General features: G+C 42.6%; 1 protein-coding gene across 1 annotated transcript in view; it reads left to right on the plus strand.

Annotated features, from left to right (window-relative positions):
• The window catches only part of LOC147901543 (putative serine/threonine protein kinase IRE), a 65,780-nt gene that overhangs the window by 13,398 nt on the left and 30,825 nt on the right, over positions 1-21,557 (plus strand). Inside the window, exons 5-7 of the mRNA XM_087375352.1 lie at positions 4,933-5,105; positions 5,198-5,447; positions 5,556-5,648. Of these exons, the coding sequence (XP_087231478.1) occupies positions 4,933-5,105; positions 5,198-5,447; positions 5,556-5,648 (516 nt within the window). The remainder of the gene's footprint in view (positions 1-4,932; positions 5,106-5,197; positions 5,448-5,555; positions 5,649-21,557) is intronic.

Genomic DNA, 21,557 nt, shown 5'->3' on the forward strand with positions numbered 1-21,557 from the left:
AACATGGAATGCATATGTTTCTCATCACATAGATTTAGATGCTCATTTGGGAGAGACTAAAATGAAGACTTCACAAGCAATTGTAGCTTGAATGAAGAGATTATGGACTACTTTTTGACTAGCCTTCTCCTTCAGTGCTAGCCTTCGTCATGGCTGAGTCTACCCTTCACTTCCGGAGTGCCGACAGAAACTCAGTATGAAGACTTTGTATAAATGGATGCTCAAGTATGTGTGGGTGTGTGGATTTGTATGTGTGAGAGCATAATTTTTTACTATGGTCTACACCCATTGTTGGGCGCTGATGACGTCAGTGATGGGGATGCCATAGTAGCTAGTCCCTGCTACGCGTGATGGAGTTTATGGTTTTCAACCTTATGAGTGACTATTGTGAGATTGAAACTGCACTTTGTTGTGTTTTTAGAGGATGAGTTTGGGAAAGGTTCCTGGATTCATCTAGCTACATGAGAAATGCAAAGCACATAATCAGCCCAAAATAAGTTATTAAGGCTCAAATGACTAAACATGGAATGCACATACCATATGATCATTAGATGATCCATCTACTTGTCTGATTGCTTTGAAAGTAAACCATGCACCTCATGGAGGCACACCAAGCTTAACTATGTAAGCTAATAATGCCTCCTCCAATGTCACAACTCCCATCTGACGCTGAATCCATAGGTCCTTTCAAATGCTTGGCTGATCACAATAGAAGCACTTCTCATGGAGTTTTCTCTTTTTCTTATTTTCACCGTTAGAAGCATCCCCATCATTCTCAGATTTGACATCCTTCTTCTTGAGCTTGTCATCACTAGGCTCCCGCTTGCCTTTGCCCTTGTCCTTGGCATAAAAGGCCTCATCACTAGATCTGTCAAATACTTCAATTCTTGAGCTTCTTCCTGTAGAAGCAAAGGCATTAGTTCCTCAAAAGTAACCGCCGCCGACCATTGTCTTGTGATCATTGTGACAAAGCTCTTGTAGCTCTTGGGAAGCATGCCAAGCAAAAGCCTAGCCATCCGTTGCTTGACCAAGTGTTGAGAGTTTGTCCTTGACCACCTCATCTTCTCTATGTGGTCGTGTACTGTATCCCCCTCTTTCATAGTCATGCCATTCAACTTCATCTCGAGGTCTAGAATCCTCATGCCGTTATTCACCTCATACATATTCTTTAGTATCGTCCAAGAGACACTTCCTTCGCCAATGATTCCGAATCTGCACGAATCCGTAGTGGTGCCAATGGGCCTTTACATCATGCGTCACCTAATCTTTCACTACTACAAAATCTGCAGGTGCTGGCATCATGGCCGCCGCAACCATATTGGCCGGGGTCATCCCTTGTGGCATTAGCTCCACTCCCATGGTAATCTCCCAAGTTGATCTCACCTCAGGTGGTTGCGAACATCCATCTTCCACAGAGGGGAATTTTACCCATCCACCTTGTCCGATTCCAATTTAAAAAATTGGAATTGGAGATCTTGCGGCCATGATAAAGAACTGGAAGAGAGAGAAGTTTCATACACCTTTTTTCTCGCAATGGCACTAGGCCTTTAGACACAAGAGCTGATTCCCCAAGCTGAAAATAGAGATGTAGAGTCAGACACAATACAAAAGCTATGTCCAATGTCTCACCCTCTAACAGCGGAGACTAGATTTGGACCCTTCTATATACACAAAGCTGTTCTAACTCCTTGGCACTTCCAAAACACTAGGCATGCGTGCTCTCCTAGAGCTTGAGTTGGCCTTATAAGCGTGCCCCGCAGTCAGACCTTCCGACTGATCCTCTTGGACAGCCCTTCGTAAGGCAGTGCTTGCTATGGAATCTTGACCTCCACTGCTGCTCTAAATGCAGCACAATCAAAGGCTCAAGCTTCCTCCAAAGTTGCCTTCTTGTGCTGCTCCTATGCACCATCCACTTCGTCTATATCTGCTCCTTCGTGTGCTCCAAGAACCTGCCACAATCCTGAGTTCTCTTCTTGCTGCATCCAACTCTTTAGAGCATCCAACTGTGGGCTGGACTGCTCTCTGAAGTGGCCTCAAATGCCCAAAAGCTGATCTCAATGATTGTATGAAATGCCCCAGCCAAGGGGGTTTTATATAGGGGGCTGTATGCCTCATAGACTAGCCGAATTTCACAGACCAGTCAGCCGACTTGGGTGGGCAGCCAACCAGCCAGCCAACCTGCTGGTACCAGCCGACCTGGTTGGGCTCTATATAATGCTTCTGGGTCTGCACCTTGCAGCCCTTTCTTCTGTCCTTCCTGGCCACGTGGATGCCCTGCAATAGGCATGGGCTGTTTTAACTGTCTTCCAGGCCCTATGCATGGTCCAAAGGTGTTCTGCTGGCCACTCCTCTGTTCCGTACAATCCTGTGTACCATTGGCTCTCCTGTCAGCCAGGTAAGGTACCTTGTACTGCCCACATAGCAGCCTGAATGCTGCCCATGTGGCAGCCCTTTAGCTTTGTTCTTCTTTATTTGCTTGCTGCCCACATGGCAGCCCATGTGCTGTCCATGTGGCAGCCTTGCCCTCTGAGTTAGGTCTGCCTAACCTACCCTGGTCCACCTTCCTGTTGTACATATGGGGGTTCAAGTTGGGGAGGTGACCATCTATACTCCAACACCATGAGGGCTCACATTTCAATTTTCTCCAACAGTTACTGAAATTGGGATTTGCTCAATTTATTTCTTCTAATGTAGCATTTCAAATGTTTGTGAGTTTTAGTCTTTGCTTTTTGGAAGGTAATGGTGCATCCACAGGAAAGCTGTAGCTCACTGTTGGTTATGGTATGCAGAAAAGGCCATCTTAATTTTGAAAGTGCTAATAACTGAGAAAGAGTGGAGGGGTTCTTTGGAAGAGCAATATTAGTTGAGATATAGGGACATTCAAACTCACCATAATTGTGTCTCGCAATTAAAAACTTTTATTGGGATGGCATGAATTGCATGATGACCTTTATATTTAAGCACAAAATTCATGTGCTAACATGCGTGGGTTAACAAGTGTGCATGCAATGACATTTCTGAAGGTAGCTACCGTGATCACAAGAAAAACATGATCACCAGCAAAACATTGGGGGAGGGGAGTAACGTTTCTTTGTGTGGTTTGGGGGGGGGGGGGCTTAAAATTTCAAAAAAAATAAATGAAAATCTCTCTGTCAACGCATATGCGCACACCCACACCCATGCTATGCCTATAATCATGCATGTGCATGTGCACACGCTCAATCATGGACACACATGTTTGAAATGGAAGCAGAGAACACGAAGTTGAAGGAAGCTGAATTGAGATTGCAGCAACAAGAATGAAAGAGTATATTGGGGTAGTCATACAAACAAAACCCTATGATGGACCCTAACTAGGATCAACACATGTGTGGTGACTTCAGACTAAGTCACCTTACTTTGGCCACCGCCTTAGAGATTAATATTTCTAACCCCCCTGGAGTGACAATGTCAAAATGTATAAGTTATTATAAACACCCAAGTGAATCTTGTGAAGTCTTCTATGGAAGTAACAAAACAGCAATGGCGCCCAAGAGATTGTGTTCGCATGACACTGCAAGCATCAATGTGAACGAGCTGTAATTTCTTGGCAGTCTGAACTGCCACATCCTTAGGAAAAGAAACTCTATGCATTTTGCCCAAAATACAATCCTGGCGTATGTGCTTAGGAGGGTCTTCCAAACAAGGTAAGGGCCTAAGGCATCCACGATTTGAAATTTCTGCAATAACATAAGAGTGCCAAAGTTCACATGCCCAAATCTGGCATGCCACAACTCTGCATCTTGCATGGCAGAGGTAGATTTAGAGGCTGCGTTGCTGATTGTGCTCTCTTATTATTTAACACCAAAGCATAATCACTCTATCAGAAACCATACATCTATCATCTTCAAAGGTGGTAGGCAACCTCCTTAGGAAGTGCTGCAGCAGCAAAAAGACAGTTACCAGAGTGGTTGCACTGGTCCAGGAAGGCGATGACCTCCAAATGTGAAGAAATGTGCTCCACAAGAAACCACCCTGCTGTCGAAGCTTTGCAGAAGGCAGAAACTGTCAAAAAACAGTTTGACTAGCGTAGAAACTTCAACTAGAACATGGGAAACTGATGTAGGATCAATTGTCTGCCCCTTATTACATTGGCCACGGTGTTAGAGATTAATATTTCTTACAACACACATGTGCATTTACTTTCCCCCCTAACTGCATACAGTAGCAGCAAACGAAAAATGTGGCAAAGGCTGGTTAGGGGAAAACACGGCCCCAACATATCAAGGAAAATGGGGCAGAGGGGAAGGGTGGTGAAAAACCATCATGGGAAAGATAAAAAGCAGACACGGGCCTGAAAAGTCAGAAGCAAGGAGGCAAAAAACATGAAGCAATTTGCCAATGGGGAGCAGACGGTGATGCCAAACAATGTGTTTACCGATGCTCATGGTGATTAATTGGTCTTTTCTCATTCATTATCACGAATGACTGAACATTTTCATGTATCCATGTCAGATTGTGTATGAGTAGCTAATGATGTTGATTAGCGATATGTAGTAATTGATATGCATTGAGTGAATCATCACTTGGCCATGCTAAATGTTCCAACTGCCACACACCATATGCTTGTTGAGAATAGATTGATCAAATTTGAATAAAGCGGGGAGTCTTTGGTAACTTTCTTGGTGCTCTTCATAAAATGTATCTATCTTTGATTTGGGACCTGGATTTTGAGTCTTGCTCTCAAGATGAATGCAAATGACCCACCTGAGGCATAAAGCTCTTTTTCTTCTACTCTGTTATTTAGAATATGCAATTCTTGCATAGGTGTTCAGGTCTCAAGCTCAATTCTTTTGTCATCCTTTAGAAATGCTTGCACACAAAACTAAGGCCGCTTTTCTGTAGTTCAAACAATAATTTTGATTTTTTGGCTGTTTTTTGGGGATGCTTCAGATCAGTGAACTAGCAGATATAGCTCGTTGTATTGCAAGCACAAGTGCTTCTGAAAATGGGGCTCTAGAGTATTTAGTATCATGCTCGCAGGACCTGCAAGATCTTCTGCAGCAAAGTCAATTTGAAGCCCTGACCGTACACACGTTTGGGAAACGAATTGAGAAGCTTCTTAGGTTCTGACCAGTCCAATCTTGCTGTCTAAAGCTCCTTTATGTTTGCTTCATATAATCAATCTAACACAGAACAGGTATGTCCTTGTTTACAGGGAAAAGTATGTACAGTTTTGTGAAAGTTCAAAATCTGGGGCAACTGATTCTTGTAGACATGCAGCAGAAGGGGATATTCGAATGGAAGGAGATCGTTGTCCAAATCTTAAACCTGCACCCAGACCACCACTGTATAAGGACAGGACCTCTATAGATGACTTTGAAATCATAAAGCCAATAAGTAGAGGTGCTTTTGGCAGGGTGTTTCTAGCCAAAAAGAGGACTACAGGGGATCTTTTTGCAATTAAGGTTAGCTAATGCTTGCTTTGATTTTGGATGTGAACAGATTTGTGAGTGGATAGAGCATTCCTTCAAGTATCCTTAAAAGTTCTATCTTCTGTGCTTGATTACTCACAGGTCCTTCGAAAGGCAGATATGATAAGAAAGAATGCTGTTGAAAGTATCTTGGCAGAACGAGACATATTGATATCTACTTGCAATCCATTTGTGGTGAGTGATACTTAGGCAGGTTCTCCCACACAGATGAATTGGAAGTGCAAATATCTTAGTCTTAGGTTCCGTCCTGTTATCAAAGTGTAAGGGTTAGTTTCATAAATTACGTGGTGTGCAGCTGATCTTATCTTTTCCATGTAGAAAAATGAGTCCACTGCCTATGAAAATTTCCAGGAAAAATATAAATTTTTGTTGAACTTTTCTTTCAAGGTTGCATCAGCTTGAACGAGATAGATATTGAGATAAAGTTGACAAAATTGAGAACCCAAAGAAATAATTTTTGTTGCAATTGAAGCTGATCACATTATTTCCAGCCATAGTCACTATTTAACCATTTTGCTCTATTTGTGCTCTTTTTTTGCTGCAAAGAAAGGAACCTTCTATTAATGCTTGAAAGACTTCATACAAGACAGCAGCCCCGAAGTGCTGAGCATGGAAAAAACCAGAAAAGGCTGAAAGAAAAGAACTGGCCTGTTCCAGAGAAACCCAGCTCACTGCTTAGGGGATCTCTGGTACTGGGGCTAACAGCTAAGTGGGGGGACTATACAAACAGCGAATCCCTTGCGGAGTGAAGATGTAGAAAACTCTTGCAGGCCAAGCCTTGCAGAAACGAGCACGCCTCTCGATAGTCGCCCTAGAGCTTGGAGTCCCACGCTTCCAGGTAGATCGTAGTGTGGAGATGATATCCTGCCAGATGGATCTGTACTCTTTACTAGATCGTTTGGTAATGGAAAAATGCATCCACCCATGGATGCTGCACATAGTGGATCATGACACATGACCATCAGATCATGAGCCTATCTAGAAGATGCCCTTAAGTCACACCATCACTTTTGGCCAATCATCATCTTTCATGACCATAGAGGTTCCTAACCGGAGGTGGTAATTCCATACCATTAGATTTCTAATCCATTGTGTGATTGGTCTTTGGGTTTCTCTTGCGACCTAGGATATCTATGCGGTCTCGAGGTATTTCCAAGGATTGTAAAAGTCTAGGTGGCTTCACCTACTCTGCCTTACTCACTTGACACGAAAAACAACGTGTCACATATTCATGAATATGTTTTTTCATTTTTGGCCAAAAGAAATCTCGTTTCACGAGATCATACGTCTTCTCAACTCTTGGATATCTTACACAAGGGCTATCATGACACTGTTGAACGACTCTCTATCTGAGATCATTCTGATTAGGTACTACTATCTTGCTATTTTTTTTCAACATATCATTCCCTATGGTATATCGTGCATACGTTTGGCCTTTTTTGGATGCCAGGTCATCCTTTTCCCCGGGTTTAAGTACATAAGCCTTAGGCCAAAGGCTTTGGACGAACTCGTCCGTCTTTTAAGTTTCTCTAATCTCGGCTACTAGAGCACTCTCTTACCGTGAAACACATATTATGCATAATGCGTGACAACACATTAGCAATTTTATTATCCTTCCCTCTTTGGTACTGAATCGTCATGTTAAACTCTTGCATGAGTTGTGCCCACCTAGCTTGGCAGCCTCTCTAGTCAGGATTATGCATAATGCGTGACAACACATTAGCAATTTTATTATCCTTCCCTCTTTGGTACTGAATCGTCATGTTAAACTCTTGCATGAGTTGTGCCCACCTAGCTTGGCAGCCTCTCTAGTCAGGTTGCTTACAAAAATGTTTCAGAGTATAATGATCAACATTAACATAAAACTCTGAACCATATAAATAATTTCTCCATGTTTCAAAGCATGGACAACGGCATACAACTCTAATTCGTGAGAGGGAGAAAGCTTCTTGCTTTCAAAGGCTACTGGCCTTCCCTCTTGAAGGAGAACTGCTCCTACCACGATGCCACTCGCATTAGTTTCTATGAAAAACGATTTCTGGGGATCAACTATTTTTAACACCGGTCCTGAGACCACAGCTTGTTTTATGGCGTTAAAACTTTCTTCTTGATTCAGTCCCCATATAAAAAGTACTTTATTTGAGGTCAGATCAGTCAATGGCGATACTATCTCGAAATATCATTTTATATGTCTTTGATAAAATTGAACAAATCAAAAGAATGATCGCAAAGCGGTCAAACTCTGAGGGATAGGCCTAGTCAGTATCGCAGCCACTTTCTTTGATCCATTTCTAGCCTTAGGAGTAATAATGAATCCTAACAGCACCGTTTTCTTTTTATTTACATATAGACTGGCTTTCCTCAAAGTATTGAACACTATTCTTAAGTGTTCGTGATGCTCAACAATACTTTTGTTGAAAACAAGAACGTCGTCAATAAAATGTACTACAAACTTCCCAATATATGGACGTAGTAAATCGTTCATAAGCATGACGAACGTAGCTGGAGCATTGGTAAGTCTAAATGGCATTATCAAAAACTCATAATGTCCAAACCTGCTTCTAAAAGCAGTCTTATGCACATCCTTTGCTCTAATACGGATCTGATGATAGCCAGACCTAAGATCTATCTCACTGAAAATTAAAATTATGGCTCCATGTAATGCATCTAGTAGGTCATCGATCTGAGCCACCGAATACCTGTGCTTAACAGTGATATTATTTAGTGCTCTGTAATCTATACAGAGGTGGAAAGTATCATCTTTCTTTTTCTTCAATATTATTGGCGAAGCAAAAGGTGAGAAATTGGGCTGAATGTGCCCCAGCTTGAGGTATTCTTCGAGTTATCTTCGTACCTCCGCTTCTTCGGTAGAACTTAATCTATAGGAAGGCATATTTACAGGTTCTGCCCCTGGGATAAGTTCAATCTTATGTTGAACATTCCGCTCTGGAGGTAACCCATAAGGCAACTCATCCCTAAAACAGTCAGAGAACTCTATTATTTGATTAGCCAATTTGGCCATCCCCCCATCTTGGGTAACATCAGTGCTAGCCGATGGACCATCAATCAGCTCCACTGATGCTGTACAAAGAAACAAAAACTCTTACCTTTTGGTGCTGATAGGTTATGGGGATAGCCGCGTTCATGTCATTATCTTCGAAGTATTGTCCTGATAAATGTGCTTTTTCCAATCTATGGCTTGATTCTTCCTAGAATGCCAAGCCTTACCCAGGGCTATACTATGTGAGCAAGCCTTGTTATTTCGAAATCAAGCTTCTCCGCATAGTCCTGAATTCGAAGTTCCAACTGGGTAACCCTTTGGTCCTGTACTTCAGTTGAACTTCCATTTGCCATTCTGATTGTGTATGCATAGTTAGATGGACCAGTTTTTAATTTCAGCCTCTTTACAAGCTTGGAGTTAATTACATTGTGCGTCGACGCTGAGTCAAACAACATAATGATATCATGATTGGCTACTTGGCCCTTCATCCGTATTGCTAAAGACTGTATACCCAGTTGCTGCGGGCTTTGAAAGGATATTATTAGGTGCACTGTTTACTAGCTTAGCAACAGACACACACAACAAAACAGGTATTGAATTCTGAGCAGATCCCGCTAGCTGAATCTGCATTTGTTTTGCTCTTGGACTTCCCTCCATCTCCACGTCACATTCTAAGTTGAGCATCTCAGCCTTGTGACGATCCTTGTTTCGTGGACAATCTTTCCACTGATGAGGTTGAAACACAAGCCTTCTCTCCTCCAGAATATCATCAATGTATCTAAACATATGTTTAAAGAGTGGTAACAAGTTGATTCTGCAAAGTCTCATGAGCCTTAAAATGAAACAAGACTCATACCAGAAGAAATATAAATTGCACCATAATGGTTTTGCTCTAGGGTTAAAGAAGATTTTGACCAAGCCCGGGCTGCCATTGGTGTTACTTTTCTTTTCACTCCAATGGTGGTACTTGGTCTCTGTTGCATGCTTTGGTTGGCTGAGGATACAGGATTGTCTAGTGATTGGATGCCGTTCATCGTTTGAAGTTGAGCATGGAATTATAGGGTGGGCTGGACAGGGAGTCTGCGGGCGTTGGCTTGCCTGTGGTGCAGCTGGAGGCTCGACTGGCTTCGCCTGCTTGGCTTGGCCACTAGGCTGTGAGACACTCCCTTTACTAACCCATTTCTTCTTAAAACCAATTTTCTTTGGGTACTCATACTGTCTCCCTACCTACACAAACCCACTTGGTCTGTTTCCTTTGGCATCCTTGTAGTTCAAGGCTATGGCAATTGCTTCATCTAGCGTGTTTGCATACGTAGCTCGAACTTACATCTTGATCCGATCATTTAATCCAAAAATTAAATCTTTTACCTGTACTAACTGAGGTAGAGGTTCATAAACTTTCATTACACTTTCTCTGAATTTATTAGTGTATTCAGCCACTGATGAATTTCTCTGATGAAAGTTTCTATACAGATCCTAAGATCGGGATGCTTCGTCAAGAGGCAAGAAGTGCTTTCTAAATTCTTTCTTGAACCCCTCCCAAGTAATGGATGCCACTCCATCCTTTTGCTGTTTTATCCACCATCTATCCATTGCCTCATTAAACATATGGGTGGCCTTGGGGATTTTCTTCATATCATTCTTGATTTCACACGAGACTCCCAACAGATTATGGCCGTTACATTACTGAATGCACAAGCCTTGTGATGGAGCGATGAACCAACAAAGACTAGGTAGCTGAGCGATGATCGCTTCTTTTCACCCTGATGACCGTCTCACCACCAACGAGATCACTAAAGATCCCTTCACCGACACAAGGCAAGCCCAAGATAACTCCCTCAATCTCTCTGCTTTGATACGACTAAATTGCTAACACCAAGTCTTCCTGTCAAATCATGGACATACTATCTTTTCACCCAGCCAACCTCTGGTAAAGGATGCTCAAATCATTACGTATAAATTCGCACCAGCTAGCTTTTCCAAAGCCCTCATCTTCCTAGACGAATCTAGATGCCACATGTCCTAATTGGAAGCCCCTACCATGCACCCATTTTTTAAACCCCTCTCTTGGGATAACATATTCCATTTGCCTCTTGGCGATTTATACATTTAGGTGCAGACCTTAGATTCGTCTATTCTGTGCCATGTCGCTCTCATCGAGGACCTTGACATTAATTCCTTTAATCGTTTACTTGAATCACAACAAAATACAATATAAAAGTCATTCTTCTAAAAGAAAATGTCTACTGACCCTTCCAAGTTCATGTTACCTCGACTTGAGCATAACAATCTCTAAGATTCTTTGCGATAGAACAAAGGGGGAGAAGAAGGAGACGCAGCACGCACAACACTAGGGTCCAGAAACAAGGGCTGGACCCCCTGCAATAGAATAATACTTTGTACAATTGGCTCTGAAAAGAGCATGAAGCTGAGTACAACTCTTTAATGAATCTGGGAGGCCTGGGGCCTTTCTTTTACAGAATAGGCCTAGCAAAAAGATAGGGCATGCTTTCTAAAAGCTACGTTTACAAAAAAACCAAGCTTTTTAGGCTTTATTTTTAAATCTGGTGCTTTTGCTGCCTTTTTTATCTGGTGGGCTCTCCTTTTAAAGAGGCTCCCCCCTTTGTCCATGCTTTTAGGCCTTCATGGGACCTGCTTTTTGGGCTTTTTCTCCCCACTCTTGGGTTCTTTTTGCACTCTCGTATGTCCTACACATTGACAAACAAGTTCCAACACTTTAACTCATTGAAGGTCAGGCAAAATGCATGCATTCCTAGTTCTTGGACTAATCCTAGTCCCTTGTGGGCGTCCCCACAATTCTCTTTTACTAATGCAAAGCAAAAGTAAAACAAAGCTTATTCTAGTTAACCAAAGTCAACTTTCTTGACCATCGTCTATGCAATAAAGATTGCTCTTTATGTCTTGGGAGAAGTACCAATTTGGTGACATACCCTTGGCTTCTAATCAATTAACTGAAAAGATTCTTGATACAGCTGTAAAACTTGAGGATACCTCCTCTCTTGACATCAATTGCCTAATAGTTTTGGTACTTGGCAAGATACCTGCAGATAGACTTGCCTCTGGGTGCTTTTCTTCTATGTGTGGTACGCAGTCTGTTGGCTAGAGGATCTCCTCCATCTCTTCCATCTAAAGTGGATCTTGGAATCTTGTAACTTCCGATTGTTGACTTAGATTGGTCTTGTGGCATTCTCTGCTCCTTTTTGCCGACTAACCTTCTAGGGCACTAGGCAGCCACACGCCCCTCTCTCTACATCTAAAACACTTGCTTTCCGCACGAAGATTCTTGCTTTTCTTTGACATTTCCTACTCTTTAAGCAGCCATAGGCCCTTCTTTTTCTTGGTTTTTCCTGCTCTTTAAGAGCACCGGGCAGCCATAGGCCCTTCTTTTTCTTGGCGTTTCCTGCTCTTGAAGAGCACTGGGCAGCCATAGGCCCTTCTTTTTGATTCTGGGATTGATTATTCCATCCAGGCATTTTCCATGCCACTGCTATGCAATAATCCTCTTGCTATGATCAACCCACCTGAGTGCTTTCGATTTGGTGCCATTCTTGATCATATCAATATTCTTGGTCCAAATTCCTTGGAATGACAAAGCTCTTGACATCTCTGTTTCTAAGAAGCAACATAATGTCAATAGATACACTCAGAGAAGCTTCTTATCTGTTACTTATATGTCCTTCTTTCTTGGCAAATCCATGCCCCTTTCACTTGGAGTTGACTGCTTCTTCTTTGACTTTCACAAGCTGGACTAGAGATAGTGCTGAAATGATTGCTTCTTCCAAGGGCTCTGTATTCCCCTCGGCTTCTTTGGCTGCAACTCCATCTTTAAATCCGAATAAAAAGGAATCCATAAATCGCATGGCCAATATTTGGGCGTATCATACTCATTGACTTCTCATTCATGAGAGGTGTCTTCCTGAAACACATTCAAGAAAACAGTCCATTTTTCTCCTTGTATTGCCATACAAGGGTTAGATCTGCATAAGGCAAACTTTATCAACATAAAAGAGATACTTAGCCTTAATAAAACTGTTTCTTGGAGTCTTTCCATATCCTCTTTCTTTGAGAATCCACTCAAATCTTGTTGAATGAAGTGATAAACTCCATACCGACACTCTTCCAAGTATTGTAAAGCTTAACTTGGAAGTTCCTTTGGAAGGAACTGTGCATTGGAGAATATTTGCAATTCTATTCACTAATCTGGTGCTTTCCTTATACATAAAATATCTTCCTACCAAACACTTACCGTGCTGGTCAAACATAAACTTGGAGGGTTCTTTAACTTTCCAAAATAACCCAGTGTTTCATGCGCGTACAAAGCACATTGAGGTTCAAACTTCATTATCATTATGTTCGAGAGCGACTGTCAGTTGGAGACATACAATGGTCCTATGTTGCCACGGAGGACAACTTAGCATATCTCTTCACAAAGGCTCTAGTGCGACCCAAGTTTGAGGCTTTTTGGCTTGCCTTGCACTGGGCTCCATTTATTATGTGATGGTGATCTCTCTGTACTATCATAGGTTGCTATATCTATCTTGGACGAACATGTGCAACCATGATATAGATTGCAGGTATTCTTGAGAGGTTTCCAAGATACTTCAGCCATACCATGGAGGGGGGTTTGTTAGCACTTAGTCCTAGTACGTGCCTTGCAGGTCAAGTCAACTCATAGAGTGACTTTATTGGTCAACCATATGGTTGACTTGGGGGCCATATAGGTCACCCCTTTGTACTTTGTCATTATCCATTTGCAAGTGCTCTAAGTTTCCTTCAGCTGTTGTTTGCTCCCTTGCATTCCACTCCCTTTCCATTGCTTCCTGCACCCAACACTCCTTTATCCTCTTAGATGTATGCCCAAAGGATGCTGTCCTATTGCTCCAGTATGCTGGTTGGCATTAATGAGCCCTAGGGGCTTGGTAGCCCCCCAACCAACCGACCTAGTAGGGGCCAAAATGGCCGACCCAACAGCCTTCCCCAGTGACCCACCCAATCTGTGAAAATCGACTGGTGGGGGCACTTTATTTGAGGCTTAGCAGGCCCTGCCTGGCCACGTGCAGGCTGCCACAGGCCCAGGCAGTCTTGCCTATACCCCGACCTGATCCAGGCCTCATTTCAGGCCCATACCCTGCTCCAAACAAGCACAATCTCTGCACCATCAGTTCCACCTGCAATCCGCCTCTGTCCTGGTCATTGCCAGGCGCTGGAACCTCTGTAAAGATTTCGTACAGACTGCTGCAAACTGCGATACAGATCCGTACCTCTGTTCTTCCATTTCCAGGCCCTGGAACCCCTCCAACAGTTCTGTACAGCCTCCGTCTCATCCGTATTGGTCCGTACCTGTGTGGCAGGGTCTCGTAATCGATAGGCCTTGATCCTCCTAGATCTACCCAATACCCGTTCGTACTGCTGCATTTGCCTGGCGTGGCAGATCCTTGCAGCTCCAGGCATCCAAGGTGCTCTTGTCCTGCTAGGTAAGCCCTTGAACTTGCTGCCCATGTGGCAGCCCCATCTCTTTGTGTTTTGCTGTGAGCTCGTTGCCCAAATGGCAGTCAAAGTGCTGCCCATGTGGCAACCACATCACTCCTTAGTTCCCCCCCCCATGCTCTCCTCATATGCAGGCTTACAGATGGCGAGGTGACTACACAATTTCCTATAGCACATTACTTCTAGGAAGAATTTATTTGCAGATTTGCAGACTATTTCTGTTGGCAAAAGAGTGTCTTTACCAGCAATTCTTCATATCTTGCGAAAGGAGTTGGGTATGGCTTAATAAATCTAAAATTGAGGATAAGAGAATGTTAAACTTTGTTGTGATATCACTTTCAGAGTTTAGAAACATCGTTCTTAAGTCCCACATTATTTTCATAGTTAATTTTGATTTTAGAAACAGCATTCTTAATTTTATTCCACATAAACTAACAAGAAATAGCTCAAAACACAAGCCCTCACACATCATCCCCATAAGTTAGGGTTTAGAGAGGATAGACCCACTTCCCCCATCAAAGGTTACTCTCTGGTATATTCAGTCCTTAAACGCAATTAAAGATACAAAGTGGGATTAAGAATTATGAATATGACACTCCTACAAAGACCTAATGCACATGGCAAAACTTGTAGATAGACAATTTTGCTCAAAAAATGATTCACCATGTCAAACCCACACAATCAATAGTAGAAGCCTGAAAATTGTAGCATAGCAGTCCTAAAAAGTCGGGCCCACTAGCACAAGTCAAGTTTAAATGCCTATTTGTAGAATGGGATTAAAGAAGATCTTCAATGATGAAGCTCCATGCCCAAAGTCATCTAACGAAGCTTTCTCAGCATAACCTTCCACGTGAGGCTAGCTTCCAAGTACTTTTGTCAGCCTAGAGTTAGGAAGATCTAAGCAATCAAGTTTTTGCAATGCAACTTGTAGGGTTAATTAAGCAAAATCAACATCTTTTCTTGGAAGTTTTTTTCATAATCTTTAAGTAACTAGACCTATTAAAATTATGAAACTTTGAGCTGGTGACCTCTACCCTTCCATCTAACTTATCTTGTTTGGGGAGTCAAAGGTAAGGATTGACCAAACTTCTAAGGCTTAAAGTTTAAGCAAGAGATCATATCTAAATATGATTAGAATTTCATGGGTCTTGCACCCCATAGGGGGATCAAGACCAGGTCATGAGCATTGAGGTGCCCCTAGGGCCTAGGGCCATAAGCTATTGGCATTAAAAGAACAACCATAGAGCACCTACAAGAGCCCTCAAGCACTTAATGATTAATGAATGATGCTTCATTAAGCGTTGACCATGTAAAAGCATTTAACTGATAGTGATAGCTCACTTTTGTGTTGCGTTGAATCTTGAGATATCCTCATCCTTGGACCTGGATAACTTGCCCCCAAAGGAAACATCACAAACCAAGGCATCCTCATCTGAACCTCATCAAAGGGCTATGACTTGAAGTAGGATACCTGACCTCATACAAGCCCCAAGCAATGTGGAGCGATGGTGAGACCTGCCATCCGTGAAAACCTAGTCCAAGGGTAGGGCTGCATCAATATGCTCAATATTTCTTTGTGGACGTTGTTTTTGAGCCTGCCAAGGCTTCGGGTCATATGGAGCAGTGTTTCTTGACTTCAAGTTGGTATTTAGAACCTAACCCGGATCATATTCCAATGGGTTCATGGAGGATTCGGCTCTACAGAGATGTCCCCATAAAGTATTTGTAGTTGGACCCTGGGGAGTGGGAATGGATTTGATACGTAAAATCTGTTTAAACCTAACTTTTTTCTTCAATCACGGGCATAGGCACGTGGATTATCCTCCCAGCCAACCTCGGTGGTAGTAAGCTCTCTATATATTTCTGTTACGTGAAGGCCCCTGCTTACCAAATTCCACCAAGCCCCAAAATTCCCTAGATGGATCTAGTATGCCACATGTCTTCATTCTAGGGTCCCTCCTTAATGCATCATTTACCCCTCTCTTCGGATATCATTGAAACCATTTGCCCCTTGGCACATTTCATGCATTTAGGCCCCTTAGCCTTAGATCCACCTAGTCTAGTGCCATGTCACCCTCACCAAGGACCTTGACTTTATCTGATCATTCACGTAAAGCCCAATAAATATAATACAAACATTGATCCTTTAAAGGAAAATGTCGACTGACCCTTCCGAGGTCATGTTGCCTCAACTTGAACGTAACATTCCTTTCCTCTTCAGGCATCAACGTCCTCGATGATAAAGTCTGGGAACACTCTCCGTAAGTGGTATACAGATTCCTTGTTAGCTTTTGATAGAGGTAAACCATGCCATGCAACCAACATCGTGGGTATCTTCCGATTGCGTACTTGCATTGTTCCTCGGTCCAGGATTCCTGTTGGTTTGCGTCTTGCATTATCCTCTATCTCTTGAAACAAAACAACACACTCGATTAGTGAGTCACCTGTATGCAAAAATTTCTTTAAACGAGAAACATGAAACACTGGGTGCACCTTACAATCCTGTGGCAATTCTAATTTATAGGGTTGCCTATCTTTTTAGAATTAACCATGGCCCACAATATCGAGGTGATAACTTAGCACACTCTCCTGTAGTCAAAGACTTAGAGTGCGAAGGAACTCTGAGAAAAACTTTTTCTCCTTCTTTAAATTCTCTAGCGGATCTGTTTTCATCCGCATACGCCTTAGCTCTATCCATAGCTTGGCGGATGTTAGCTCTCGCAAGAGCTAGCATCTCCCGCATCTGAACCACAAAGTTCGCGGCACTAGGCACTTTCTGAGGTACTCCAACTGTAGTTGGATTCGCTGGTCTATAACCGTAGTTCAGCTCAAACGGATTGAACCCTGCAGAGGAATGTTTTCTATCATTGTAGGCAAATTCTAACAATGGCAACCACTTGTCCCATGTATGTTGCCTCAATAACACATATGCTCTAAAATTAGGTTTATTCTTTCCGTCTGACCATCCGTTTCTAGATGATCCCCACTACTCATTCCCAACTCAGTCCTTAGTGTCTCAAATACCGCAGTCTAAAAATGACTGGTAAATTTCACATCCCTGTCTGCTGACACTATGGATTTGGGTAATCCATGCAAAAGAAATATATGTTTAATAAACAAATCCGCCACTTGCGGGGCACTAACAGACTCTCTAGTTGGAATGAAGTGAGCCATCTTGGTAAGACGATCAACCACCACAAGGATAGAATCATATCCACCTTGTGTCGTAGGTAGACCTACAATAAAGTCCATGGAAATGCTCTCCCACCTACCTAGTGGTATTTCCAAAGGTTGTAAAAGTCCGGGTGGCTTCACCCGCTCTGCCTTACTTACCTGACACGAAAAACAATGTGTCACATATTCATGAATATGCTTTTTCATCTTTGGCCAAAAGAAATCTCGTCTCACGAGATCATATGTCTTCTCGACTCCTGGATGTCCCGCACATGGGCTATCATGGCATTGTTGAATGACTCTCTGCCTGAGATTATTCTGATTAGGTACTACTATCTTGCCATTTTTTTTCAGCATACCATCCCTTATGGCATATCTTGCATAAGTTTGGCCTTTTCTGGATGCCAGGTCATCCTTTTCCCCGGGTTTAAATACATGAGCCTTAGGCCAAAGGCTCTGGACGAACTCGTCCACCTTTTTAGTTTCTCTAATTTCGGTCATTAGAGCACTCTCTAATGCCGTGAAACTCATATTATGCATAATGCGTGACAATGCATCAACAACTTTATTATCCTTCCCTCTTCGGTACCGAATCGTCAAGCTAAACTCCTGCATGAGTTCTGCCCACCCAGCTTGGCGGCCTCTCAAGTCAGGTTATTTACAAAAATGTTTCAGAGTATCATGATTAACATCAACATAAAACTCTGACCCATACAAATAATGTCTCCATGTTTTCAGAGCATGGACAACAACATACAACTCTAATTCATGAGTTGGCCAATTTCGTTGAGAGGGAGAAAGCTTCTTGCTTTCAAAGGCTACAGACCCCCCCTTGGAGGAGAACTGCTCCTACCGCAATGCCACTTGCATCGGTTTCAAGGAAAAACGGTTTCTGGGAATCAACTATTTTTAACACTGGTCCTGAGACCACAGCTTGTTTTATGGTGTTAAAACTATGCTGTTGATTCTGTCCGGCATATAAAAGGTACTTTATCTGAGGTCAGATCAGTCAACGGCGATACTATTTCGGAATATCCTTTGATATGTCTTCGATAAAATTGGACAAATCTCAAGAATGATCGCAGAGCGGTCAAACTCTGAGGGATTGGCCAAGTCAGTATCGCAGCCACTTTCTTTGGATCCATTTCTACCCCCTCATGGATAATTATGAATCCTAAATATTCAAGTCTTACCATACACAGTACAGTTTTCTTTTTATTGACAGAAAGACTGGCTTTCCTCAAAGTATTGAACACTATTCTTAAGTGTTTGTGATGCTCAACAATACTTTTACTGAATACAAGAATATCATCAATAAAGTGTACTCCAAACTTTTCGATATACGGACGTAGTAAATCGTTCATAAGCATGACGAATGTAGCTGGTGCATTGGTAAGTCCAAACGGCATTAGCAAAAACTCATAATGTCCAAACCTACTTCTAAAAGTGGTTTTATGCAACTAGTTACTAGCTTAGCAACAGACACATAACAAAACAGGTACTGACCTTTGAGAAGATTCCGCTAGCTGAATCTGCATCTGTTCTGCTTTGGGACTTCCCTCCATTTCCACGTCGTATTCTGAGATTACTATCTCAGCCATCCGACGATCTTTGTTTCGTGGACAATCTTTCCACTGATGAGGCTGAAGGCATCGAAAACACAAGCCTTATCGCCTCGCTTTTTGTCTTTGCTCCGGGTTCAAAGAAGACTTCGACCAAGCTTGGGCTGCCATTGGTGTTACTTTTCTTTCCATTCCAATGGTGGCACTTGATTTAGGAGTCTCAACTGGTTTCGCCTGCTTGGCTTGACCACTAGGCTGTGAGGCACTTCCTTCGCTAATCCAGTTCTTCTTAAACTCAGTTTTCTTTGGGTACTCATACCGAGTCCCAACCTGCAGAAACCCACTTGGTCTGTTCCCTTTTGCATACTCATAGTTCAGGGCTATGGCAATTGCTTCATCTAGCGTGTTCGCATACTTAGCCTGAACTTCCATCTTGATCCGATCATTCAATCCAAAGATAAAATCTTTTACCTGGATTGACTGAGGTAGAGGTTCATAAACTTTCATTACACTTTCTCTGAACTTATTAGTGTATTTTGCCACTGATAAATTTCTCTGACGAAGGTTTCGATATTGATTCCAAGCTTGGGATGCTTCGTGAGGAGGTAAGAAGTGTTTTCTAAATTCTTTTTTAAACCCCTCCCAAGTAGTGGATGCCAATCCATCTTTCTGCTGTTTTATCCACCACCTATCCGCTGCCTCATTAAACATATGGGTGGCCTCGTGGATTTTCTTCATATCATTCCTGATTTCATAAATGGCAAAAGCCTCGTTCCATTTGTGTAACCAGGTTTCTATGATATTGGAACTACGGTCAGTCATCCGACCAGAATACTTTTCTGGCCTATAATTGGCAATATTAGGCACCTTAACCCTCCTAGGCTAGAACACTGGATCCAAGCCCCATTGGATCTTTACCTTTCTCTTCACGAGATGGTCTGGTAGACATACTATGTACCATTTTCCTGAGCTCGGATTGCCCTACATTTGCTTGTAACTGTTGCGCTAAAATCTGTTGCAAGGTATCCTCCAATAAGGCAATTCTACTAGATAGTGTATGGTCTACTGGGCGCAACACCTGCGGGGTCGATCGGACTCCCGACTCTACGGGATCCATCCTAGAAGCCTCTTCTTCTATTTCCATTTAGGTTGATGGGTGTTATAAAAAAAAATAAAAAATAAAAAATAAAACACTGCTTGAAACTATATTTGCAAATCGAAAGTCCAACTTCCAAATTTACAGCTAACCAGGCATATATCACACTGTAACCAAAACCACTTTTTCCTATGCTAGGGAAACTCCTGCAATCTGAATTAACTTAAACACGGATGCAAATAAACTTAGAAGGCATAGAAAACTCCCTGGCCATTCATGTAGCATAGAGAGATCAAGTTTTTTTTGTATTTGAACCAGATGAATATTCCTGGTGTGGCTCAGCTACACCCTTGTTGGGGACCCAAAACACCACAGCTCCCACTTCAATAGTTATCGTCTGCTATCTGCATAGTACTTGCTGATAACCGAGATCCCCAGATAACAATTATCACAAACAAGTCCCGTGACCACACAGTAATCCTCTGCAGGTAGTCGTAACTCTAGTAACCTCACCAGAAACCAACTGCAGCAGGGAAAATGCCCCCTCGAATGTCTATTAGTGTTCTTGCCTGCCTATGTAAAGCTTCGTAACCTCCCTACATAGGTGTCGTGAAGGTTCATGATATGGCTTCTTCACACAATCTCCGTGATAGTTAAACGCAATCAAAAGCGACACCAGGGTGCTAAATCCGATGGCGAAGAAGACAACCTATGCAGCTATTGTAACGCATGGACTTCGCATAGCAATTGAACTACGAATCGAATGCTTCCAACCATATAACATTCCGCCAGCCTGTCACAACGCCAGTGAATCAATCTGCGTGCAACAACTAGTTCTTCACGCGATGCCAAAAAGCCCTGAAGGTACCAAATTATGAACCTGCGGTTTTACGCGATCGCCTCACTATTTCTTCTATCACCAAACTGCTATACGTAAACTAATACCACCGAAATCACGATATAATTACACAACTAGCCGGTGCTCACGTGCTCCTGTAATCCCGTCTTCCACATCTTCATTCAACGATGAAAATCACCGAAATATTAAGGTCAGCTAGTCCTGAGGGTAACAACCCGTAAACCAGCGTGTGTGCCACTCTTAGCCTTTTCTCTGAATCTCGTAAAACAAGATCCCCGCTCCTTTATTGGCTTCCCGGTGGTAGCACGCTAAGGCTTAACGAAGATTCGGATCAACAGCTCAACGTTTCGCCACGCTCAACCTGCTGAACACCAAAGCCCAAGACCTCTCTCAATTCCCCTTTTCCTAATCGCCTGCAGCTCTGATACCAAATGATACGTAAAATCTATTTAAACCTAACTTTTTTCTTCAATCACGGGCATAGGCACCTGGATTATTCTCCCATCCAACCTTAGTGGTAGTAAGCTCTCTATATATTTTCGTTACGTGAAGGCCTCTGCTTACCAAATTCCACCAAGCCCCAAAATTCCCTAGATGGATCTAGTATGCCACATGTCTTCATTCTAGGGTCCCTCCTTAATGCATCATTTACCCCTTTCTTGGGATATCATCGAAACCATTTGCCCCTTGGCTCATTTCATGCATTTAGGCCCCTCAGCCTTAGATCCACCTAGTGTAGTGCCATGTCACCCTCACCAAGGACCTTGACTTTAATTCCTTTCTGATCATTTACGTAAAGCCCAACAAATATAATACAAACATTGATCCTTTAAAGGAAAATGTCGACTGACCCTTCCGAGGTCATGTTGCCTCAACTTGAACG

Source organism: Dipteris shenzhenensis, chromosome 5 (genome assembly GCF_047967505.1).
Source record: "Dipteris shenzhenensis isolate YYH24624 ecotype China chromosome 5, Dip_SZ_1.0, whole genome shotgun sequence".
NCBI lineage: Eukaryota > Viridiplantae > Streptophyta > Polypodiopsida > Gleicheniales > Dipteridaceae > Dipteris > Dipteris shenzhenensis.